Source organism: Mesoplodon bidens, assembly GCF_964165515.1.
Source record: "Mesoplodon bidens genome assembly, chromosome: 9".
Classification (NCBI taxonomy): domain Eukaryota; kingdom Metazoa; phylum Chordata; class Mammalia; order Artiodactyla; family Ziphiidae; genus Mesoplodon; species Mesoplodon bidens.
The window spans coordinates 1,871,007-1,898,447 of NC_138166.1; the positions used below are offsets into that span (position 1 = coordinate 1,871,007).

Genomic DNA, 27,441 nt, shown 5'->3' on the forward strand with positions numbered 1-27,441 from the left:
ACAGAAAACATAAGAATGAATCACATGGAACTTTAAACAGATATGTGTATTTTGCAACAAATACTGTGGCCAGTTATGAAGAATAGTGTGAGACAGACAGATAATGCATAAGAAGAATGCATGTGTCCACAGTGAGATAATCCCATCTTTTGTTCCCTGGAGTTTCATATGATGTTCTGGTTTGATGATGGTCAATTTGATCATCACTTCAATGGGAGGGTTTTTAATCTTGTACATTTAATTTTATATTTACCTAATCCATCATTAATTGCAAAGCAAAATATGGGAGATTTTAGGCCTTAGTCAGCAAAATTAGTAAGTTATTAATAAATTTAAGTTATGGAAAAATAATATCAAAGGTGACATTTTTCAAATCTTTAACAACTCTATGTAGCACTTCAATAAAACCAGCATAAATTGCCCTTTAAAGAAGGATTTTTTGGAGGACCTTCAAGATGAGGAGTAAGACTTCCTCCCCACAAATACATCAAAAATACATCTACACATGGAACAACTCATACAGAACACCTACTGAACGCTGGCAGAAGACCTCAGACCTCCCAAAAGTCAAGAAACTCCCCACGTACCCTTTTTCTTTTGCCCTACCCACGTACCTGGATAGGACAAAAGAAAAAAGAAAAAACAGAGACAAAAGAATAGGGATGGGACGGGACCTGCACCACTGGGAGGGAGCTGTGAAGGAGGAAAAGCTTCCACACAGTAGGAAGATCCTTCATTGGTAGAGACAGAGGGTGGGTGGCAGGGAGAAGCTTTGGAGCCACGGAGGAGAGCGCAGCAACAGGGGTGCAGAGGGCAAAGTGGAGAGATTCCTGCACAGAGGATCGGTGCCGACCCACACTCACCAGCCCGAGAGGCTTGTCTGCTCGACCGCTGGGGTGGGCGGGGCTGGGAGCTGAAGCTCGGACTTCAGAAGTCAGACCCCGGGGAGAGGACTGGGCTTGGCTGAGTGAACACAGCCTGAAAGGGGCTAGTGCACCACAGTTGGCCGGGAGGGAGTCTGGGGAAAAGTCTGGAACTGCCTAAGAGTCAAGAGACCATTTTTTCAGGGTGCATGAGGAGAGGGGATTCAGAGCACTGCCTAAACAAGCTCCAGAGACAGGCACAAGCCACGGCTATCAGTGCAGACACCAGAGACGGACATGAAATGCTAAGGCCGCTGCTGCAGCCACCAAGAAGCCTGTGTGACACCACAGGTCACTGTCCACACCTCCCCTCCTGGGAGCCTGTGCAGCCCACCACTGCCGGGTCCTGTAATCCAGGGACGACTTTCCCAGAAGAACACATGGCATGCCTCAGGCTGTTGCAACATCACGCCAGCCTCTGCCACCGCAGGCTCGCCCCACATCCACACCTCTCCCTCTCCCTGGCCTGAGTGAGCCAGAGCCTCCTAATCAGCCGCTCCTTTAACCCCCTCCTGTCTGGGCAAAGAAAAGATGCCAGAGGGCAACCTACATGCAGAGGAGGGGCCAAATCCAAAGCTGAACCCCAAGAGCTGTGCGAACAAAGAAGGGAAAGGGAAATCTCTCCCAGCAGCCTCAGGAGCGTCAGATTAAATCTCCACTATCAACTTAAGTTATGCTGCATCTGTGGAATACCTGAATAGACAACGAATCATCCCAAAATTGAGGTGGTCGACTTTGGGAGCAAATGTAGACTTGGGGTTTGCTGTCTGCGACTCTTTTGTTTCTGACTTTTATGTTTATGTCAGTATAGTTCTTAGCGCTTGTTATCATTCGTGGATTTTTTTATTGGTTTGGTTGCTCTCTTCATTTATTTAATTACTTTTCAATTTTTTTATTATTTCTTTAATACTTTTTAATATTTTATTTTAATTATTTTATTATTTTTTCTTTCTCTCTTTTTTTTCTCCCTTTTCTTCTGAGCCGTGTGGCTGACAGGGTCTTGGTGATCTGGCTGGCTATCAGACCTGAGCCTCTGAGGTGGGAGAGCCAAGTTCAGGACATTGGACAACCAGAGCCCTCCCAGCCCCATGTAATATCAATCAGTGAGAGCTCTCCCAGAGACCTTCATCTCAATGCTAAGAACCAGTTCCACTCAATCACCAGCAAGCTCCAGTGCTGGACACCCCATGCCAAACAAGTAGCAAGATAGGAACACAACCCCACCCATTAGCATAGAGGCTGCCTAATATCATAATAAATTCACAGACACCCCAAAACACACTACCGGACACAGTTCTGCCCACCAGAAAGACAAGATCCAGCCTCATCCACAAGAACACAGGCACCAGTCCCCTCCACCACGAAGCCTACACAACCCACTGAACCAACCTCACCCACTGGGGGTGGACACCAAAAACAACGGGAACTACGAACCTGCAGCCTGCAAAAAGGAGACCCCAACCACAGTAAGTTAAGCCAAATGAGAAGGCAGAGAAATACACAGCAGATAAAGGAGCCAAGTAAAAACCCACCAGACCAAACAAATGAAGAGGAAATAGGTAGTCTACCTGAAAAAGAATTCAGAGTGATGATAGTAAAGATGTTCCAAAATCCTGGAAATAGAATGGAGAAAATAAAAGAAACGTTTAACAAGGACCTAGAAGAACCAAAGATCAAACAAATAATTATGAACAACACAATAAATGAAATTAAAAATTCTCTAGAAGGAATCAATAGCAAAATAACTGAGGTAGAAGAACTGATAAGTGACCTGGAAAATAAAATGGTGGAAATAACTACCTCAGAGCAGAATAAAGAAAAAAGAATGAAAATAATTGAGGACAGTGTCAGAGACCTCTGGGACAACATTAAACACACCAACATTCCAATTATAGGGTCCCAGAAGAACAAGAGAAAAAGAAATACACTGAGAAAATATTTGAAGGAATTGTAGTTGAAAGCTTCCCTAATATGGGAAAAGAAATAGTCTATCAAGTCCAGTAAGCACAGAGAGTCCCATACAGGATAAATCCAAAGAGAAACATGCCAAAACACATATTAATCAAACTATCAAAAAGTAAATACACCGAAAAAACATTAAAAGCAGCAAGGGAAAAACAGCAAATAACATACAAGGGAATCACCATAAGGTTAACAGCTGATCTTTCAGCAGAAACTCTGCAAGCCAGAAGGGAGTGGCAGGACATATTTAAAGTGATGAAAGGGGAAAACCTACAACCAAGATTACCCAGCAAGGATCTCATTCAGATTTGACAGAGAAATTAAAACCTTTAAAGACAGTTCTCTTTACAGTAAAGAGAATTCAGCACCACCAAACCAGATTTACAACAAATGCTAAGGGAACTTCTCTAGGCAGGAAACACAAGAGAAGGAAAAGTCCTACAAAAACAAACCCAAAACAATAAAAAAAATGGTAAAAGGAACATACATATCAATAATTACCTTAAATGTAAATGGATTAAATGCTCCAAATAAAAGACAAAGACTGGCTGAATGGATACAAAAACAAGACCCATATATATGCTGTCTACAAGAGACCCACTTCAGACCTAGGGATGCATACAGACCGAAAGTGAGGGGATGGAAATAAATATTCCATGCACATGGAAATCAAAAGAAATCTGGAGTAGCAATACTTATATCAGACAAAATAGACTTTAAAATAAAGACTATTAGAAGAGACAAAGAAGGACACTACATAATGATCAAGCGATCAATCCAAGAAGAAGATATAACAATTGTAAATATTTATGCACCCAACATAGGAGAACCTCAATACATAAGCCAAATGCTAACAGCTGTAAAAGGGGAAATCAACAGTAACACAATAATAGTAGGGGACTTTAACACCCTACTTTCACCACTGGACAGATCGTCCAAAATGAAAATAAATAAGGAAACATAAGCTTTAAATGACACATTAAACAAGATGGACTTAAGTAATATTTATAGGACATTCCATCCAAAATCAACAGAATACACTTTATTCTCAAATGCTCATGGAGCATTCTGAAGGATAGATCATATCTTGGGTCACAAATCAAGCCTTGGTAAATTTAAGAAAATGAATATTTATCAGGTATCTTTTCTTACCACAACACTATGAGACTAGATATCAATTACAGAAAAAAGCTAAAAAATACAAACACATGGGGAGCTAAACAATACGCTACTGAATAACCAAGAGATCACTAAGGAAATCAAAGAGGAAATAAAAAACTACATAGAAACAACTGACAATCAGAACACAGCAACCCAAAACCTATGGGATGCAGCAAAAAGCAGCTCTAAGAGGGAAGTTTATAGCAATAAAATCCTCCCTCAAGAAACAAGACACATCTCACATAAACAACCTAACCTTACACCTAAAGCAACTAGAGAAAGAAAAAACAAAAACAAAAACAAAACCCCAAAGTTAACAGTAGGAAAGAAATCATAAATATCAGATCAGAAAGATATGAAAAACAAATGAGTGAAACAATAGTAAAGATCAATAAAACTAAAAGTGGTTCTTTGAGAAGATAAACAAAATTGATAAACCATTAGCCAGACTTATCAAGAAAAAAAGAGAGAAGACTCAAATCAATAGAATTAGAAATGAAAAAGGAGAAGTAACAAAACAACTGACACTGCAGAAGTACAGGGATCATGAGAGATTACTACAAGCGACTCTGCCAATAAAATGGACAACCTGGAAGAAACGAGCAAATTCTTAGAGAAACACAACCTTCTAAGACTGAACCAGGAAGAAATAGAAAATATGAACTGACGAATCACAAGCACTGTAATTGAGGCTGTGATTTAAAATCTTCCAACAAACAAAAGCCCAAGACCAGATGGCTTCACAGGCGAATTCTATCAAACATTTAGAGAAGAGCTAACACCTATCCTTCTCAAACTCTTCCAAAATATAGCAGAGGGAGGAACGCTCCCAAGCTCATTCTACGAGGCCACCATCACCCTGATACCAAAACTAGAAAAAGATGTCACAAAAAAAGAAAACTACAGGCCAGTAATACTGATGAACATAAATGCAAATGTCCTCAACAAAATACTAGCAAACAGAATCCAACAGCACATTAAAAGGATCATACACCATGATCAAGTGGAGTTTATCCCAGGAATGCAAGGATTCTTCAATATACACAAATCAATTAATATGATACACCATATTAACAAATTGAAGGAGAAAAACCATATGATCATCTCAACAGATGCAGAAAAAGCTTTTGACAAAATTCAACACCCATTAATGATAAAACCCTCCAGAAAGTAGGCACAGAGGGAACTTACCTCAACATAATAAAGGCCATATATGACGAACCCACAGCCAACATTGCTCTCAGTGGTGAACAACTGAAACCATTTCCACGAAGATCAGGAAAAAGACAAGGTTGTACATTCTCACTGCTATTATTCAACTTAGTTTTGGAAGTTTTAGCCACAGCAATCAGAGAAGAAAAAGAAATAAATGGAATCCAAGTTGGGAAACTAGAAGAAAATTGTCACTGTTTGCAGATGACGTGTTACTATACGTACAGAATCCTAAAGATGCTACCAGAAAACTACTAGAGCTAATCAATGAATTTGGTAAAGTAGTAGGATACAAAATTAATGCATAGAAATATCTTGCATTCCTATACATTAATGATGAAAAATCTGAAAGAGAAATTAAGGAAACACTCCCATTTACCATTGCAACAAAAATACCTAGGAATAAACCTACCTAAGGAGAAAAAAGACCTCTATGCAGAAAACTATAAGACACTAATGAAAGAAATTAAAGATGATACAAACAGATGGAAAGATATAGCATGTTCTTGGATTGGAAGAATCAACATTGTGAAAATGACTATACTACCCAAAACAATTTACAGATTCAATGTAATCCTTATCAAACTACCAATGGCATTTTTCACAGAACTAGAACAAAAAAGTTCACAATTTGTATGGAAACACGAAAGACCCTGAATAGCCAAAGCAATCTTGAGAAAGAAAAACGGAACTGGAGGAATCAGGCTCCCTGACTTCAGACTATACTACAAAGCTACAGTAATCAAGACAGTGTGATACTGGCACAAAAACAGAAAGATAGATCAATGGAACAGGATAGAAAGCCCAGAGATAAACCCATGCACATATGATCACCTTATCTTTGATAAAGGAGGCAAGAATATACAATGGAGAAAAGACAGCCTCTTCCATAAGTGGTGCTGGCAATACTGGACAGCTACATGTAAAAGAATTAAATCAGAACACTCCCTAACACCATAAAGAAAAATGAATTCAAAATGGATTAACGACATTAATGTAAGGCCAGACACTATAAAACCCTTAGAAGAAAACATAGGCAGAACACTCTATGACATAAATCACAGCAATATCCTTTTTGACTCACCTCCTAGGGTATGGGAAATTGAAACAAACAAATGGGACCGAATGAAACTTCAAAGCTTTTGCACAGCAAAAGAAACCATAAAGAAGACGAAATGACAACCCTCAGAATTGGAGAAAATATTTGGAAGTGAAGCAACTGACAAAGGATTAATCTCCAAAATATACAAGCAGCTCATGAAGCTCAATAACAAAAGAACAAAGAACTCAATCCAAAAATGGGCAGAAAACCTCAATAGACATTTCTACAAAGAAGATATACAGATTGCCAACAAACACATGAAAGGATGCTCATCACTAATCATTAGAGAAATGCAAATCAAAACTACAATGGTGTATCACCTCATACCAGTCAGAATGGCCATCATCAAAAAAATCTGCAAACAATAAATGCTGGAGATGGTGTGGAGTAAAAGGAACCCTCTTGCACTGTTGGTGGGAATGTAAATTGACACAGCCACTCTGGAGAACAGTATGGAAGTTCCTTTAAAAACTACAAATACAACTACCATACTACCCAGCAATCCCACTACTGGGCATATACTCTGAGAAAACCATAATTCAAAAAGAGACCTGTACCACAATGTTCATTGCAGCACTATTTACAATAGACAGGACCATGGAAGCAACCTAAGTGTCCATTAACAGATGACTGGATAAAGAAGATGTGGCACATATATACAATGGAATATTACTCAGCCATAAAAAGAAACGAAATTGAGTTATTTGTTGTGAGGTGGATGGACCTAGAATCTCTCATACAGAGTGAAGTAAGTCAGAAAGAGAAAAACAAATACCGTATGCTAACACATATATATGGAATCTTAAAAAAAAATGGTTCTAAGGAACCTAGGGGCAGCAGACGTAGAGAAGGGACTTGAGGACACGGGGAGGGGGAAGGGTAAGCTGGGACGAAGTGAGAGAGTGGCATGGACATATATACACTACCAACTGTAAAACAGATAACTAGTGGGAAGCAGCCGCATAGCACAGGGAGATCAGCTCGGTGCTTTGTGACCACCTAGAGGGGTGGGATAGGGAGGGTGGGAGGGAGAGGCAAGAGGGAGGGGATATGGGGATATATGTATATGTATAGCTGATTCACTTTGTTATAAAGCAGAAACTAACACAACATTGTAAAGCATTTATACTCCAATAAAGATGTTAAAAAAGAAGGATTTTTTAAATTATTAGAATAAAAAAGTATAGGGAAGTAGAAATATGCAAAATCATAATCAAGTTTAAATGCTGAATCTGGAATTGCAAGTAATGACAGTATTGAGAGAAATATTGAGTCGTGTCAGCAAACTGATTTTATTGAGCCATATTCTAAAAACAGTATGTAAAGTTTTGATAAAGATTATTTAAGAGATGATTTAACCAAAGGTATAAAACACCCCAATGAAAATAATGGATTCTAATGTATAAACTGGATGGTCATAATTTAAATCAAAGATTGAAACATTCAAAATATAAGTTCCTTATAAACACAGCAAGCTGAAATAGTTGATAATCCAATTCAAATATCTTATAAATGAATAAAGATGTAAACTGCTGGTGCTAACTCTTACTATTACGTGAGTGCTAATAAAAAAAACTTTATTAGTGAGAATTCCCTGGCAGTCCAGTGGTTAGGACTCGACCTAACCACTGCCATAGTGGTTAGGTTAGGCCATTTCACTGCCATGGGCCCAGGTTCAATCTCTGGTTGAGGAACTAAGATTCCATGAGCCACGTGTCACAGCCAAAAACAAAAAAAAGAAAAGAAAAACTTTATTAGTATCTTTCTATTTACATGTCATGTGGTAAAATAGCAACTAGCTCACCCAGTTTCTATGCATCCATTGCATTTATTGTTTTAATGATGAATCATCAACTGAACTAAAAGCTGTAAGTCCTAGTCAGTTCTGCCACATCTCAGAACTCCTGAGGGATCCGCTCACCTTGGAGCCTTCCTCTAGTAAATGCTGCTCCCATTAGCAAGAAAAACCTATAAGTGAATGCTCATAACAGCTCTAATCATAATCTTCAAAACCTAGAATCAACCAAGATTGCTTTCAGCAGGTGAATGGAAAAGCATGTGTTGGATAAAGATACTAGAATAGAGCTACACAATGGACTACTGTTCAGCAATGAAAAAGAACAAACGCAACACGCAACAATATGGACGAATCTTAAAAGCATTTTGCTCAATGAAAGCAGCCAGATCCAAAGGATCTCATATTGCATTATTCCTTTTATATGACATTCTAGAAAAGGCAAAACTACAAGGGTGCGAGTAGATCCGTGGCTACCAGGATTTGGGGGAGGGGGACAGAGTTGAAGACAAAGAGCCTGTAAACAAACATTAGGGTGATGGAACAATTCTATATGGTTCTGTGGTGCTGGCCACATGACTGTATTTGTCAAACCCATAGAACTGTATGGACACCCTGGAGGACAAACTGTACTGAATGCAAAGTAAAAACTAGAGAAAGAGAGAGAAATATATACCAGGATGGTGGGAAAATCCAGGATGGAATTCAGAAGGTAACAAGTGAATCTGTATTACAAACAAATGACATAACTACATTTAAGTGGATGGGGGAAAACAGGAGTGATCCTAAATTTGGACCTTCATAAACTTGGAAATAGTATTTTGACACAGAACTGTAAGGCTAATGACAAAAAGAACTGTATATAAGTATTATCTATACTCTACTTGGTAAACGTGTTTCTCACCAAGAAACAGGTTGGCAATTCTAAACTTCTTACATGTATACTCCATGTAAGAAAATGTAGTGTGACTTGTGCCTTTTTGTCACAGTTTGTTACACGTGACAAAAAGTAAATCTTTGGTAGATGGTGAGAGGCAGGTCTCACACTGTCAAAGAAGGAAACAGTAAATAAGGGAGAAAAGGCTGAGAATGAGCCCTGTGGTGCTGATTAGACTTGGGGACATCCCACGAACTCAGGTTTACAGGAACACTTCGTTTTGCTGTGCTTCACAGATTCTGTGTTTTTTACAAATGGCAGGTTTGTGGCAACTCTGCCTCAAGCAAGTTTATCGGGGCCATTTTTCCAACAGCATTTGCTCACTTTGCATCTCTGTGTCACATTTTGGTAATTCTCACAATATTTCAATCTTTTTCATTATTATTATATTTGTAATGGTGGTCTGTGATCAGTGATCTTTAATGTTACTAGTGCAACAAGATTTCAGCTTGCTGAAGACTTAGATGATGGTTAGCATTTTTTAGCAGTAAAGTATTTTTAAATAAAGGTATGGACATTTTTAGACATAATGCCATTGTACACTTAATAGACTATAGTTTAGTATAAACATAATTTTTATATGCACTGGGAAATCAAAAAATTTGTGTTACTCGCTTTACTGTGGTATTCACTTTTATTGCCGTGATCTGGAACCGAACCCATAATATCTCTGAGGTATCCCTTTATTTATATATATATGCATGCAGAAAGCAAATACAGAAATATATGTAGATATATGGATACACACGGGTTCAAATACACCCGGATATTCCTAGCTCTGTCCACTGGGAGGGCCTAGAAGCAGGGACACACAAGCAGCCAGAAGCATGTCTAGCTCCAAAATGTTGGTTTAAAATGCCACTCTCCAATAAAAGACATTGTGAGATCCTTGGAAAAATGTCTGATTCTAGGGTTGGAGCAGGGAAAGTACACAATAAACCCAAGCTCCTCTAAGCGCCCTAAATAACTGCAATCTTGTGTACGTCACTGAACTCCTTTGGGCCACAGTCGCTTCCTCTCCACCATGGAGAGTTACACTAGATGGTCAGTAAGAGCCAGTCAAATGTGGACCTTCTGTGTGTCTAAGAAAATGAGAGGTCAGCTTTGCCAAATATGACATGTCTAACCATTGAGGACAAAAACAGCAAAGAAAAACCCGGGAGAAGAGGCTTTGGAGCTAAATCATAGGCGTCAACAAGGACTTATGTGTCCTTGGCTGTTTGGAGTCAATTTGTTCTGTGCTTGATTTTCATCACTTAAAAACTCCATCTTCAAATCTTTTCTGCTTAAAATCACAAACTTTTGGAAGCCCATTCCTATGGGATATCTCTGAAGACTTTTTTAATAAGAGAAATACTCTAATCGTTTGATGTTTATTAATGTCAATAACTCAGTTGCCCATGTTTTCTCTTTTTCTAAGTGTAAGTCCAAGTTCCAGAAGCAAATACATTCCTCTCTCTACGTAAGTAATGTTTCTTAATGTTTTAAATATTTACCAGATTTACATCTAAATTGTAGTTGCTTTCAGCCCACTCATGTTTGTAATTCACTTTTTAAAACAGCTTACGCTTTCTAACACATTTCTAATGTTTGCCTAGCATGATGCCTGTCAGAAGTTTCACCCAAAGTGTGTTAAAGATTTTAATAATAGAAAGAAAGGGGGAGCAGTATCTTCGGTTTTCCCAAATTGGTTATTTTTTTTTCGTGTCATTCTTTTTTTTTTTATTATTAGTTTCTGCTTTATAACAAAGTGAATCAGTCATACATATACATCTGTTCCCACATCCCTTCCCTCATGCATCTCCCTCCCTCCCACCCTCCCCATCCCACCCCTCCAGGCGGTCACAAAGCACCGAGCTGATCTCCCTGTGCTCTGCGGCTGCTTCCCACTAGCTATCTACCTTACGTTTGGGAGTGTATATATGTCCATGCCTCTCTTTCGCTTTGTCACAGCTTACCCAATTGGTTATTTTATGAAATAAAATACCTTGGATGCTAGTAATATTGGGTGTTGTCAGCAAGAAAGGCTTTTACACTTGATGTGGAAGCCGCAATGTGCTCACCAAAGCTAAGGGCAGGAAATGCGATCTCTTGCTTTTCTATTTAAATGTGGCTCTCCGTGGGTGGCACAGATGCGCGTCATGGCCCTTTGGGGTCTTCTCTGCTTTATATGGAGAAAAATCTTGTGCTTTAGTCAGCTTGGGTTACTGTCACAACATAGCACAGACTGGTGGCTTGTCAACAACAGACGTTTATTTCCCACAGTGCTGGAGGCTGGAAGTTAGGGACGGCCAAGGGGTCACAGACTTGTGTCCACGCATGGTTCAGGGGCAAGGAGCTCGTGGTGTCCCTTTTATAAGAACACTAATGACCCAAGTACCTCCCACCTCCTGATGCCATCACCTTTGGATGTTAGGAATTCAACGTATGAATTTTGGGGGGACGTAAACATTCAGATCACAGTACCTTGGAACAAAGTAAATCCAAGAAAACACAGGAATCTGGTCCTTTCATCTCTACCCTCCCCCCTCATTACTCCAGCCTCTCCTGTCCCACAGTAGAATTGACTCACCTTCCTACCAGTGGCCCCAGAAGTGCCTGCGGGACACCTTCTCACTGCTGTGGACTAATTGGACCTCCTCGCAGGCCCCGAAGGCACTTCGCCAGGTGTCCACAATCCCAGGCACCTGCCCCGTTTCTGTCCCCACAGGAGGCCCCTCAGCTATGGCGACACACCCATCTCTGCCTTGCCCCGGCTGCCCCCAAGCTCCAGGGAGGAGTTGGCTCAGGGCTGCAGAAGCAGCTGCTTCTTTGCTCAAGAACACAAACCAGCTGTTGCTTTCACTCTGGCCCAAATTGAAGATCAACTCTTACTCTAAAAGAGAGAAAGTCTCCTTACTTTATTTTTTTTTAAGGCAAATTGTTCCATCACCGTGGTTAATTTTTTGCATTTTGAATTTTGATCTATTCTGGCAAGATTTCCTTTGCAAGTTAGGATATGTCCATCTATTTTTTCTATGTTTCTTTTCATCCTAACAGTGGTTGCGTGCATTCTACAAATGCTGATGACATGGACAACCCCCGTGGAGACATCACATCTCTCGCCAAGCCTCGCAGCTCTGAAATTCTTTATACGAGCTCAAGTTGGTGAGTGCCACTTATGATTATTCCCCTCACTTTATTATTCAGGAGGAAACATGGTCATGGGCTTTGCAATGAATGGAGCAATTAAAAAACGGCCCTGGATAAACAACAAGGTCCTACTGTACAGCACAGGGAACTATATTCAATCTCCCAGGAAAAACCATAAAGGAAAAGAATCTGAAAAAGAATGTATATGTGTATAACTGAGTCACTTTGCTGTACAGCAGAAATTAACACAACATTGTAAATCAACTATACTTCAATACAATTAAAAAAACAGCCTGGTGCTGCTCACAGCTTAAGAGGAAAGATACCTGTTTCTTGAAAGGACTGTAGTTTCTCACAAAGGAGATTATAGTTTTGAGCACTGACTAACCTGGGCGCCTACATATATATGTAATATATCTTTACATGCTATGTTTTATGAATATATTATATATATTACATATACAAAAAGTATGTATATATTCACTTTCACCAGTGGAAATACTGAGCCTCAGAAATTACTTCCCTAGGATTCACAGGATACACTACAGGAAGCTGACGTTCTGTGTCTTTTTTTTTTTTTTTTTTTTAATTTTCACTGGAGTATAATTGATTTGCAATGTTGTTAGTTTCAGGTGTACAGCAAAGTGAATCGGTTATACATACACATATATTCACTCTTTTTTAGATTCTTTTCCCATATAGGTCATTATAGAGTATTGAGTAGAGTTCCCTGTGCTATACATCAGGCTCTTATTAGTTATCTATTTTATACATAGTAGTGTGTATATGTCAATCCCGATCTCCCAATTTATCCCTCCCCCCTTACCCCCTGGTAACCATAAGTTTGTTTTCTACCTCTGTGACTCTATTTCTGTTTTGTAAATAAGTTCATTTGTACCTTTTTTTTTGGTTCCACATATAAGTGATATCATATGATATGTCTTTGTCTGTCTGACTTACTTCACTTAGCATGATCATCTCTAGGTCCATCCATGCTGCTGCAAAGGGCATGATTTCATTCCTTTTTGTGGCCGAGTAATATTCTGTGGTATATACGCACCACATCTTCTTCATTACGCCACTGAGCTGCTACACATCATGGCTGTTACCCCATCAGTTTCTGTGGTGACTGAAAACCTTGCAGGAGGTGTCCTGCAAGCCTATAGTGTGAATCACGACAGTATTTTAAATGTTAGCTGCTTTCTATTTTTTTTAAACATCAGTTGTGCCCATGAGACGAAATAGCTAAATTTCACATTGGCTGTCCTTCAGACCTATTCTACACCCTATAATAATTTTGAATTTTCCTGTGTTATATATTCTGACTCTAATTCCTTTGACTACTTGGCCAAACTAAAATATGTTTCAAAACTAACTTTGGTTTTAAAATATAGTTCTGTAACTTATTGCATTGAAGAATTAAATGAGTTGATCTATTTCAACCAAAAACAAAAAAGAAAGAAAAAAGAGGAGAGAATACGTAAAATATTCCATGTACTGTGACAAAGACTTAGCCCTCATGTAGCTTGCAAACCTTCAGGGCCGGTGAGCTCTGCACACCAACAATGATAATATAGAGCAGCATGGAGTGAGTCTCCTGAGCAGTGAGCTTAGTGCTTCAGGCTCCGGACGCGCAGGCTCAGCGGCCATGGGTCACGGGCCCAGCCGCTCCGCGGCATGTGGGATCCTCCCGGACCGGGGCACGAACCCGTGTCCCCTGCATCGGCAGGCGGACTCTCAACCACTGCGCCACCAGGGAAGCCCAGTGCTTTTGATCTCAGTTGTACAGAGGGGTCACTTTCACCCACAAGACTTGAAGGCTGTGATGTTTTAGCTGAGTCCTGAGGAAGGGTTCGTTGGTTATGATTCTTCCATAATTTCTGCAAGGAAATTATTGCTATTAAACGTGGCAATTCTAAAACATTTTCAAGAAAGAATATGAGGATAAACCCAACTGAAAATATCCTACTGGCATAAAATTTTATTTCTCCTTTGAAATGTACATATGAATTTTGGAATGTTTTATGAAACATTCCTGCTAAAGAATAAAATGTATTCTTCTGGGTCATTCTTCAAGGATAGTAAAGAGCAGTCTGGCAGCATTTTAGAAATTTGATGTAGAACATACCATTTAACTTGAGTAAATTTGGGAGCATGCCATTCTACCTCATCTTGCTGTTAATTAGTGTTTTTAAGGAAAGGAAATTGAATAGATTATGTAAAAGAATTGGACATTAACTGTACTTCCCCAAATTGGCCACTAGAGGGCCTCCAAGGTTGCAAAGTTTCTTCTTTGGATGAGGCTTCATTATTTAACAGAATCCTAACCTTTTAACACAAAGAAAGGTTTTCCATTTTTATTATGAGGTATTGATACAAAATGTATAGTGTCATATGTAACATATAAAGCAAAGTAACAAGGAAATGCCTGTGCATCCCGGGCCTAGCTAAGGACATAGTATTGTATCTTTTAAGCCACCTGTTTATTCCTCCCAACCTCATCTCCTCGGTCTCCTTCCCCAACCCAGAAGTCATCACATCAGACTTCGTGCTTATCCTTTGCTTGCTTTGCTTGATAGTTTGGCTACATATACTTGAATCTCTAAACAAAATGTTATGTCCTTTCCACAGTACCACAATGAGCAAAGTATAGAAGAATGCATACAACATGACATCATTTACATAAGGTCCAAAACCCAGAAACACGTAAACTTACTTTGTGCCCAGTAGAGTACCATCCTATTCAAAAGCAAATATGACTCTTCCTTTGTTTCCTCATCTTTAACTTTCTTAAAGGGAAATATATTTATGAGATCATCTTTAAGGCTCTTATAACCCATGACAATTAGCACAGGAGCTGTACCTGCCCCCACTCCTTCAGTGGAAGCCGCATTTCAAACACAGTCAAGGCTACTGCCCCTTGGGTTCAGGTGGTTGGAATCACCAATTTCCCCAAAGGGTAAATGTTTTCAAATTTTCCTCATTCGTTGATTTTGTATTCTGGCCACCATCTCGTTTGACATGCCCAATGTATTGGTGGTGATTTTACTAATAGTTTTAAAAATAACTTTCAAAATTGTAGGACTGAATCTGATCATTATAGAAAAAAGTACAGGAAAAATTAATAACAATAAAAATATAAACAAACATTTACACAGAAACATAGGCATTATTCATATTTTGACATATTTCCATCTGTCATCCTGAATCTTGTATCTGTATATTTATATAGCTATGAGCATACTACATATATAATTTTTACTACCTTAACATTGCAACATCATCATGGGTACCTGTGATTATGAACTCATCATGACTTTTTATTTGTGTAGATGTGCTGTCATTGACTAGTTCACTTAGGCTACATATGTAAATTCTTTCCACTTTGTGCTATGATAAATAATGCTGTCAAACACTCTTTAAGTGAATCTTCTTCTAATTTGGAGTTATTTACTTAAGGGAGACTCCTTGAAATGGATTATGAGGTCAAAATATATAAACATCCCTAAGCATGTTGCAAAATCCTTTCCTGGAAGTATTATAAAATTTACAGTGGAACCAGAGCTTATGTCCAATGTGTATGCACACACACCTTCAATGCTAGCCTTAAAGCTCACCAGATAGCATATTCTTTTCCTTCCAAATGTGTTTATTATAAAGGCAATTCAAATATGTTTGTCAAAAGTGGAATACCTCTTTCATTTTCAGGGCCAGTATTGAAAAGTGATATATGTTTTAGACTTTCCCGCCAAATGTGCATGACTTCCTGCCTGTAGGTAGCTGCATGTTGCTGTGTGTGCATGCGAGTGTGGGGCGGTGTTGTATTGACAGGTGCAATGGACATTTTCCCAGGCTCTATGCAGGGCTATGAAAGTCTTTTTTAATGGCTGCGTGATATTCCACTACAAGCTATATCATAGTTTACATAGGCCAAGTAGTTACTAAAATCTTTCCTATTGTTAAAAAAATACAGAAATAAACATCCTCCACATATATCTTTGCACAGTTTTATGCATCCATTTCTGTAGACCAAATCCTTAAAAGCAGAATTGTTGCATGAGTTTTCTCATTAAAATTAATAAAATGTTTTCTGATTTGGTAGTGATGGGCCAGTTATTAAAAGATATTTAGTTAAGGAACTCAAGACATTAATTCAGTTTCCACTGAGGTTCCTAACTTCTAACTTGGACCTAGTTTAGGAACTAGAATCCACAAGATCCATTGGCTTCAACAGTTCTTGAAGCTCAGTCATTGAGTAGGAATTACAAAAAAAAAAAAAAAAAAAAAAAAAAAGGTAAAAAGTCAATCCTCACTTATAATCTGTGTCAAGCAAACAAGGTAAGGTTAACGTAGGGATTCCCCCCCCATCTTTTTCCCAATCTGTTTTTGCATCCTACTCTTAAATACTAGAGCCACATTCTTTGCAAGAGCTTATTATACAATGAGATGAAAGATAAGTTTGTTTTCAGTTAGTAATTATTTTGTGGCCCACCTTGTTTCAAAATGCCTGACATTCAGGAGTCATCAGTGCGAAGTGCCTGACTATGGAATGATGTGTAACAGCAGATCTGTGCAGACTCGGGATCCAAAAGCATGGAACCTTGCCCTTTCCTAAGAAAAGGGAGAGTGTTTTTCTTTTGCCATGGACCACGTGGGCTCTCACGTATGTGCATCTCAGCTGGTCCAGCCCCTCCCTTTACCAACGAGGACGCTGGGGCTTGAGCAGGAAAGAGGCACGTCCAGGTGACGGAGCAGAGGCTGTACCCTCCGACCCCATACCCGGTGCTTTCCAGACACTGTTTGCCGTTTGGTTTCCCAAACCAGCCTGGCGCCTCCACCGTGCTGTCTTCCACTAAATCACAATATTTTATTTCAGGACTTCACCCAGTTTCGTATTCACTGTGCCTTTACCTCTGTCGTCTCTCTGATGAAGCATCTGCAAATAATGAGTAATTGTCCAAAGTGACCTCCAGGCACCCCTGGGCCAAGGCCTGAGATGGAAGAGGGGCCGCCCTGCCCGTCCCCGGGTGTGCTGCACCTTTAACAAACTCTGACCACAAGGCAGGTTCAAGACGGGCTATGAATAGCAGTTCCTTACACTAGCCCACACTTCTGCCTTTTCTGAGAACTTCCACATCGACTCTCTCATTTGTTTTTCAAAGCAGTGTGATGAAGCCAGAGGTGCGGGAATAGGTTCTCTGCCCACTTTACAGATGAGGAGGCTGAGGCAGACTAAATTATGTAAGAGCCCCAGGTACTCATTCCATGAGCGGTTAGGAGACCAGCCCCTCAGTCCTCGGGGCAGCCTCTGGCCAGTGAGTGCTTCCTGGACGTCAGCCCTGCTCTGATGGGGCTGCCGGCTCCTTTCTGTGTCCCCTCCCAGATGCAAGAGGTGAAGGCTCCCTGAGAGCAGAGGGAGAAAAACATCCTCTAGAGCCTGATGATGCTAGGAGTGAAACTAATTCCTGAGCAGGTCCTGGGGATCGCACCACATCTTACCACATTCAGGGAGGCACAGCCCAGTGGCCAAAATGACTCCGGTCTTATTTAGATTTCTCACAGAACGATCAGCAAAACCAACCACAGTTCCCAGGCCCTCCTTCCCCTCAGCCTTCCCAGGCCTGCCTCCTTCTCTGTCCACACGTGCACTAGGCCAGCGCTTGGCCCAACTAACCCGACCCCCCGCCCCCTGCAAGGGAGCTGCACATCCCCCCACCCCTGACTTGGGCAGAGGTGGCTCAGAAAGCTCCCATCCTGCGTCCAGGACCACAGGGCTGGCGGGGGCAGCCCTGAAGGCCGATGCCAGCCCTGGCACACTCTGAGCCCACGCCTCCCTCTATGTCCCTCTCACACCCTCCGCCTCTCACTGTGCGTCAGCGATCTTTGCCCCACTTGGGTTCTGTAAACCTCTAGCCGTGCGTTTAACAACTTTACTCCTTAACGGGAAAGCTGTCAGGCGTCAGGCCTGTTTGAGTCCTGCTCGATCTGTACCTGGCATAGAATAGCTCTGGATGAACGAGGGCCCAGGTGACTTGAACGTGCACTACACCCACACCCTGAACGACGCCGACCACCCTGACCCAGAACAGCTCTCCCGGCGCGGCTGGCAGTCTGGGTGTCAGGGCCTTCTGGGTCGGGTCAGTCCCACCACCTGCCAGCTCGGTTGTCTCTGGGCACAGGACTTAGACTTTTTCTGAGGCCCCAGTGCCCACATCTATGAAATGGGCATGATACCAGGACCAGCGACCCAGAGTGTTGGGAGATTAAATCATCATAACATGAGTCAACTCATGTTAAGTGCCATAAAGGGCGCACACTCAGTGAGGATTCGTCAGGCCTGTGGTACAGAGAAAGAACGTGTGCACACTGGAATTCTCATCCACGTATGCATGACCTACAGTCTACACATAACATGATTTTCTCCATGTTTTCTTTATTTTCTATTTAGCTTTTCATTACACACCATCTGGGCTCCCTCCTTCTAACTGAAGTTCCTTATATTTCTCAAGTTATTTAATTGCTATTTTATTATGCTTTGCTGAGCAAAACCAATTAGCTGTGAACTTAGGCGACAATTTATTCAAATTTACCCATTAGTGAACCAACTCGAGGCTTATTGTGGGAATTGGGCACCAAAGAAGGTGTTCAAAAGACTAGCAGCTATGGAGCAAAGGCAAACATGAAGACTTCGCTTATCTTTAAATGGTTTCCTGTTTCTCTCGCTTTCCTTAAATGGGGGAGTGGGTCTGAACGTACAACTGCTCTGGAAAGTCTCTTAGAGCCTGGACATTGCAGCGTCTTTAATATCTTTGTTTCTTCCATCTGAAAAACCGTGTCACCCATCAGCCGCAGGTCTGCAGAGTGTCCCCCAGAGACTATTCTCCTCTTGATATAAGGTCAACATGTTGCACTTAAGATGGAAAAAAGTCCCCCTGTGATGTCCCTGCCAAAGGGTTAAATGGAATAGATTTTAGAAGCAGCGTGGGTGAGGACTTTCGTTTTCAAATATGTGGCAGTTTATTATGCAACTGAATTCATTTCTCAGGCCTAAGCAGCTTATCTTTAATTCAGTCCACTAGTACATGGGTGTTATTTTTAGATATGACGTAATATAATATCATTATTATAACGTAATGTATAATACCATTTAACATCAATAACCTGTATGCCACAAGGCACATAGAGTGGGGTGATGTTTGATATCAAGCCCTTCTTGTGATTGACACATCACTGGCTTCCACCTTTGACTTCTTAACTGCTCTGATGGAAGGTTATGACTTCAGAGGCGTTTTCATTCTGCAGGTGTTTTAGGGGCCGTGGAAAAAGCCTCTCACGCAGAGGAAGGGGATTTCCTTGGTAACATGCATGGAAGCTTTAATGAATGTTTGGGGAGAGACACGACACATGAATGGTTTGGGCCCATTTTTTGTTACCTCTGTGACATACAGCTGCAATTCTTTAAGAAAATTCCAAGAAACCCTGAAGGGCCCTGCCCAGAATTGGACAACAGTGGTTTACTCACCCAGGTCCCTGCAGCAAGCCTGAAACAGAGACTTCCAAACCTGGCTGCCCACGGGAGTTATCTGGAGAGATTAAAAACCCCAATTCCCAGGTTACACCGCTTGCCAATTAAATCAGAATGTCTGGGGGTAGGAGTAAGGCATCAGTACCTTTGAAAAATCCCCATGAGTTGTCAGGGCGCAGCAGCGTTTGGAAACCACTGTCTGTCTTCCCCTCTCTCAAGCTGCCTGTCCTGGACGAACTGCATTCTTCGCCCGCCAGGCTCCTATTTTGTACGGTTCTTATTTCTTTAAAATCTTATATGCTCAATTAACTGAGCACCTACTAAGTGCTAAAGACTTGCCAGTTGCTTTCACCTTCACTGAATCCCTTTGACCCGCAGGGCCCTGGGAGGCCACCTGCACTCTCAGGCTGCAGCTGACCGAGACGAGGACAAGGCAGGCCTGGCTCCCTGATTTTCCTGGCCTCACAGGGTCCATTAACTTGCGCTGCTTGCTCTGCTGTTGCCCTTGATGGGCTCACCCTTCATTTTGTCTGCATCGGGGTCCCCTGTTTTATTGCCTGCAAGCCAGCTAGTCATAGACTGAGGCGCTTGGAAGAGACACAGGACTTTATTGGTGCAACTCCTACCTGATACGTCATCTCCCGTAACGTGCTGATGCCAGGGGCACATCATCTGTGCCCAGAAGGACACCAGAGGACCTGCCTGCCCACAGACACAAGTAGAATCTGGCCTCCCTCCTGCCCATGCCCTTGAGCTTGGTACCGTCACCCCTCTCGTAGCTGAGGCCCAGATGTGAGCCCCTGCCCCTGAGCCCACCCCGTTCATTGCCCCGCCCCCCACTGTCTGCCCGTCCCTGGCTCTGGATGGAGCACCCTCCCTGAAGCTCCGTATTTTGAAAATTCCTCCTGCGGTCAGTGCTGCTTGGAGGTTTCCTTGGCTTATCGGATGTGTGGAAAGCGTGGGACGAAACCAGGAGGCCCTCAGAGGAGCCGTCCCTCCGCCTTCCACGGGGGCTCGGCCCCTGCTGCTCTTTGCCTTGCATCTGGGCCTCCATCGAGGATAAGGACCCTCACCAGAGGGATGTCACGCTCCCGAGGAGGGGCCGTGGAGTGGCCGGGGTGAGCTGAGCCCTGGCCCTCTCCTTGCCATGGCACCAAGAGGACCCTGAGAGCTGAACTTCACCGAGATGGGTGTTACTTGAGGGAGCCTTGTGATTTGCAGAGAGCGTGTTCTTGATCTTTGAAAATACTCTCAACCTCCCATTCTTCCTCGCACCTGAGGGCGAGGCTGCATGGCTTAAGCAGCACTCGGACTGGGCCCACCTCTTCCTCAGGAAATAATCCATGGAAAGGTTTTTATATGCTGTAAAAATGGCAAAAACAGTACTTATTAGTCACACTTCTCTGAATCACCCATTAAAATATTTCTTTGGGATGTTTGCTTGCCTTTCTAGAGAGGGATTTTATACCCACACTGAAAAACCCTGCCAGACCTTCTTGTGCTTTTCTTTTACTCTCTCGCTCTCTGGAGGGGAAAAGGACCAGGTAAGCAGAGGGGTAAGTGGAATTGGGTTAAATTTGTGCGATTTCAGGAAATTATATGAAATCAGTACTTTAACGGTGGCAAGAAATAAATATTATTTAAAAATCACAGCTGTGACTGATATTGGAGGTGGTGTCACAGAGCTCCGTGTGGGACCCAGGTCCACTCTTTGGTAAGGAAAACCCGTCCGCCTTCATTAGAAAACAGAGCTCAACTGTGAATCATGTATGTAAAACACATGCAAATTGAAACAGTAGAAAAACATGGACCCGAAGTAAGTTTCTTTAGTCCTAGAGCAGGGCTGTCATCTGCACATCTCTGCCCCCTGCCTGCACGCTTTCCTGTCTGGCAGCCAGATTTCCAGACCTGACGTGGGACAAAACCTTTAGACTGCATCCCCCTTTGTGTTTTCATAGTTCGGTGCTGGTGACCATGACTATTTCACAGATTGTTCTTTGCCTTTCCTTTCTTGCCCTCTTTCCTTTAGCTCTGCAAATATTCCAGGATACACTGGTAAGGTTCATTTCACAGCCACCCACCCAGCAAATTCTGATCATCCATCAACAACCCCCTCGCCAGATTCAGGAGTGCACCAGTAAGCATGAGTCCTATTACTCAGTGCGCTCAGATACGCGGTGGGGAGGTGGCCTAATGATGATTAGCCCATTAAAGAGCAATTCAGTACTAAGAGTAGTAAATTTACGTTGTTTAAAAAATAGGGTGTCGAGTCCAAAAAGACAGCACAGTTCATTCCCCACTGTTGTTGCTCAAAGGAGCATATGAAGGTATTTAATGCATCTTAGGTGGACAGCATCTTCGCCTCTTGGGCTCAGCTCTGCATACACATCACCCTTCTGCATTATCCTCAGAACATGCACGGAACACACTGCACGAGACACGTATTCGCTTCTTGTGAATAGCCACCTTACTTTTCACGAAAGACACCATTCGGTTGAAAGCCATATATATTTTTAAACACTGTTTTGCCAATTGAAAGCAGGAGACATCTGGTGGGAGTTGAGCGCAGACCCTGTGTGTTGAAGCTGCCAGTGAGAAGCAGCCCATTCTTGCTCATTATACCTCAAATTTGAAAGCATCTTATGGACGTCCTGGCCTTGCACATAAGAGGACACAGCTCTGAAGATGCAAATGCGGGGTCCAGAGGCCGGCCCCGTGCCCGTAAATAAGCTCTAGTGGTGGGTCGGTGGGTGTGCATCTGGGAGGGGGACCGACGCAGCCCCCTGCCTCCATTGGTGCCTTTTCTCCTTTTTGGTGGAGAATCCACTCATTCCTGAAACATTCTTTGAGCACCCACCCTGGGCCAGGCACTGCTGAAGGCTCTGTGCTCACCAGCTTGAGCAGGAAAGCTCCAGGCTCTCAGGAACCTACGTTCTGGTGTGAAAGACAGAAGCAAAGAGGCATACAAGTATCTGAAGAAATGAATTAAAACGATTTTGGACAGAGACACATGCTGTGCAGAAGAAAAGGCAGGGTGACGTCGGAGAGGGAGCCTGGGCAGGGACCCAGGAAGCTGGGCGGTCAGGGGGGCTGATGGGTGCTGACCTTCAGGCAGAGCCCGAGCTCCTGCCTTGATGGGCTTCCTGATCATCCCGAGAGGCAGGATATGGCGGGGCCTCGTGGACCTCGGCCCACGGTTCATACATCAGTTCACTAGTCATACACTCGTATGCGTGTGGTTCATTCATATGTTCTTTCTTTGTGTCAACAAATGTTTACAGTGCCAGGAATTCACAAGAGTTAGACCCAGTTTGCAAGGGGCTCCCAGTCTAGCGGTGAGTGAGGGATAAACAGTTACCCTGCAGGATGCCCAGGGTCTTCATAGTGACAGTCACTTAACAGCTGAGGGCTTCTGGGTCGCTGCCCTGTAAGGACTGACTGGTCCCATCAACCCTGTGACCCTGTGAGGAAGGTCTCTTGTCTTCCCATTTGACAGGTAAGGAAACCGAGGCTCCAGGCCAGCAGGGCATCTGTGTGGGTGCAGCGAAGACTTCACGGAGGGAGGAGGTGGTCCACGCCGTGATTCTCGGGGCAGTGGGCTTCGTCTCACAGACACTCGAGGGCAGGCCTCTGCCTGCCCCAGGCAGCCCTCATCGCGCAGCCGTGGGGTCTTAGGGAGGCAGCTCTCAGGCCACCGCCCGCCGCCGTGTGAACTGTGTGGAGAGAGCCGCGTGGTAAGGGCAGTGACCGCAGGGCGACGGGGCACGTCGTCAACTGAGCTTAGCTCGGACAGTTTGACAACTGGCCGGCATCTCTGGGCCACCCAGTGGGAAACATTTTCAAGAAGGTCATTGGCTTTCTAGGCTGGTGTTTTGCATTCAGTCCGTTTTCTCTCAAGACACATTGTCAAACGTCACACAAATTCCAAAGGAAGGACTGGTAGAAATTTAGACACAGTGTTTTACTTCCTCTGAAGGACCTAGAGAAACAACGTGAAAATTAAATGCATCCTTATATCTGTCGTTTAGACTTATTGCCCAGAAAAGCTAGGGTAACGCCCTGCGTCTGGGCAATTCACGATCGAGGAGAGACCAAACTCGAGGATACTTTTTCTGGCAAATGCAGCCGGTTCTCACCCGTCGCCGTTTTTGTCCACAGCCCATCTTCTCACCCCAAATCTCTCAGACCTCGTCCCCAACAGCCTCGTGGTCTGGCGTGTTTCTGCAGCCACGTGAGCTAGCTGTCCAAAGTCCCTAATGTATTTCAGAGGAACCTTTATTCCTACGTGGGAAACTAGCCTCCACCGTTACTACTCCTGTTCCTACTGTGATCACTGTGGCTACTTGAGAAAAGAGCCTGAGTCTTTAGGCCCTTTGTGGTAATGGCCACAGCAGCAGATTCAGGCTGGTTGCTGACCCCTGGCAGCCCCGCACTCACCCCACACATACTGCACACACAACTGTCACCTGCCGTCCCAGAGTGGGGACCAAGGACCCGTGGAGCTGTCTTCTCTGGAGTTCTCATTCTCAGGGTGCACACCGGCTCTGGAAACACAGACAGTGGCAGCAATACAGCCACATAGTGGGTGACACGAAATGACAGACTCGTGTTGGGCTGGCAGCCCAGATCACCCCTGTGTCCCCCCAGACAAGGGCTCCTGACGTGGCAGCGAGGCTCTGCGGTGAGAAAGCACAGGGGGCACGTAGATTTCGGAAAGCACTCTGCTGACACAGGCTAGTGGCCTGCAGCAGGGCGGCCAGTGGTCTGCACCTGTCCTGGCCCCCGTGATCAGAAAAAGTCGGGTCTCTGAGGTTCTCCATGGTGAACTAGTGCTTCTGATTTTCTGTGACCCTACACTTAATGTGTTTTTGTTGTGGTCGTTGTTTTCTCTTCGCTAACATTTTCCAGCGGCCGTGAGAGTCTAAGTCTCTGTCTGATGAATATCGTGAGGACTTAGTGAGCCGACTGCCTCCTGGTCCTCTTTGTTTCTCCTGCTGTTCCCGAGAAGCCGCCTGCCCAGGGCCTGCCCTGGGTGCCCCCCTCGCGGCTCTCCTTCCATGGAAAGCTGGCTCCACCCCACGGTGTCAGCAGCGCTCCACCTTCCCCCCCAGAGGGCCGTCCTGCTGCTCCCCAGGCTCCCCGCCTACCTGCTCCGGCGGACCACCACCCCCGTGTCTTCTCCCCACTTCAGAATCACTACGCCCACCACTACTTCCGTTTCCTTTCCTCCCGGAAAAACGAGCTCCCACTTGCCTCAGAGGTTCTTCCTTCCCTGTGTGCTCCAGCTCCCCGTCAACCCTGTTCCCTCGCTGCCGGCTGGCCAGGGCCAGGGCCTCCCTCCCGGAGCATCAGACCTTCCCCTCGAGCAGCGCCCCTGCCCCCACTCACTGCTCCACGCCCTCCCAGCCCTCACCCTCCTCCGGCTCACGGCTCTCCTCTCGCAGTCACGTGAAGAGCTCCCACAGGACAACCGAGGGAGGGACCGAGGGCCCCTCTTCCCGCCCAGGGCAAGAACGGCGCGCTTGCGGGGGAGTGTGTGTGGCCGATGGGCCGCGGTGGTGGTTTGGGGTTGAGTGGCTTAGGCCTTGAATGTCAATGCCAAGGGAGGGAGGGCCGTGCGGTCCCCATAACACACGCTGAGGGTGGTGTGCAGGACACCAGCAGTGCCCCAGGGTGGGTATTACTGAGAGGAGATGCAAAGGAGCAAGGAAGGGATTATGGGACAGGGGTTCAAGGTGGCGAGACGGGGGTGCAGGACATGGGTCAGAGAGATGCTGTGAGTCTCCAGGCCTGAAGGTAGGGTGTCCACTCCTGTCTCCATCACAGCTCAGTGTTTCCTGTGCATCCCTCACACCAGAATTCAACCTTCACAGAAGCAGGAGTTCTCATTTCAACAGCCTTTCTTCATAACGTAAGAAAAAAATATTGTTACTTCATGATAATCACAGCGTAAAAACAGGGCCCTTGAGATTCATTTGCCGTGGCCTCTGGAACTTCTGCCACATACGAGCATCGCGGTGTGTGTGTGTGTGATTCAAGTAGCAGCAAATTCATGGAAGAATTGCTACAGGCTGTGTGCAGTTGTTCAAGAGAGATGGCATGACCCAGGTCCATGCTGAGGTGGACGCCTCTGGGCACAAAAGGTGTTTGGAAAGCGTCATTTACATACATAGTATTCTACATTTTCACGGTTATTTCCTTTCTTTTAATTCTCACCAGAAACTTGGTAGGGCATCGCTTCCATTGGAGAGATGAGCAGACTAAGGTGTGGGTTGAGAGCAGCGTGAGGGAGCCACCAGGTTACCCCACCTGCAGGGCGAAGCCGGCTCTCAGCCCTGCACGGGGCCCCTCCCAGCCCTGCCCGCATGCTCCATGCCCTCCCACCTTCCTGTCTCCCTGAACTCTGGCCTTTGCACCAGCTGGCCTTTACCGTGACCCTCCTGATTCCTCCCTGACATAGACACTGGGTAGATGTCCTTCCCCGACCCAGAAAGGTGACTCTGCTCTGGGTGCCCTCGCACCCTGCGCCCACCCCCACGGAGGCTTCGTGTGGTCGCCCTGGGTTATTCAGCTGCCTCTCTGCAGCCTCACCTCCTTTTGTCTGTATTTTCTGTGTTCTTAGCACCTACTGTAACTCTAGGCACAAAGTAGATTTTCAGTCAATGAAACTGATGGCAATAGAATGCATAGAATGCAGTCAATGAACTGAATGCAAATAAATGAAATAAAGGAAACAATACACACAAGGACTAACCATTTTCTTTCTGTTCTGTGCTTCTCCTCTCTCTCTCTCCCCGCCCCCCACACCCCGCCCCGACATGTGTATCATTAGTTGGAGGATAGATGAGGTGATATGCTTTTATTTTATTTTATGTGTCTTTTTCCCCCTCCATTCTGTTACAGCATCTTACGGAGAGAAATGGCAGTTGACCTGTTCCGTCACCAGGGGCCACTGTCTAGAATGGTCACAACTGTGAAACCCTCCAACCCCTTCAATAAGAAGGAAAAGGAAACTGTAGGCTACTGAAAGGGACCTGCCCTGAGTGACACCTGAGCCTTGGGGAGGAGCCATGCACAGTACAATGGGGAAATAAAAGAAATCAAGTAAAGCATGTTCCCAGTGTGTCTGTACAAGTTGGACAAGGTTTGGTGGTGCCACCATTCCAGGATGGCAGCCAAGGTCTTCTGGAAGCCCCCAGCAGCAGAGGTGTTATTTTAGAATATTCCTCTTTAGAGTTGGAATGCCAGGCTACCTAGAGGTCTGGGGTTCATCTGGGGAATTATAACTGTGGAGCCTAGATCACAGATTCTATGATCACAGATTATCCAGTCCAAGGCCCGTATGCTGTCGATGAGAAAACTGAATATGAAGAGAGAAAGGGGCATTCTTTTCACACAGAGTGTATCGCATGGGGACAGCGCCTGTGATACAGAAGACAAAAGCCGGCCTTTGCCTGGCTCCAATGTTTCTCTTTCTGAGAGACAAGAGCACCCCAGGCTCCATGAGGGTCTGAGGCAGGAGTGACCACACATAACCGCATTAGGGTCAGCGTGTGGCCTGGCTACGCCGTCACCAAGTGGACGTCTCCAGCTCCAGAATCTCTCAGGCATGGATGCGGGCTGTGTGGGATCCCTCCGTCCTCCCACATGTGGTTATATTTGTATCCACACGTCTGTAGATCCCGTTAGCTT

At 44.1% G+C, this 27,441-nt stretch overlaps 1 protein-coding gene across 1 annotated transcript in view; it reads left to right on the plus strand.

Annotated features, from left to right (window-relative positions):
* Window positions 1-26,776, plus strand: part of SPMIP7 (sperm microtubule inner protein 7) — a gene marked incomplete at both ends in the record, with an annotated part of 56,370 nt that extends 29,594 nt beyond the window's left edge. The window contains 4 exons of the mRNA XM_081244083.1: window positions 10,513-10,554; window positions 12,132-12,239; window positions 21,779-21,886; window positions 26,653-26,776. Of these exons, the coding sequence (XP_081100209.1) occupies window positions 10,513-10,554; window positions 12,132-12,239; window positions 21,779-21,886; window positions 26,653-26,776 (382 nt within the window). The remainder of the gene's footprint in view (window positions 1-10,512; window positions 10,555-12,131; window positions 12,240-21,778; window positions 21,887-26,652) is intronic.
* Between the last annotated feature and the right edge of the window lie 665 nt (window positions 26,777-27,441).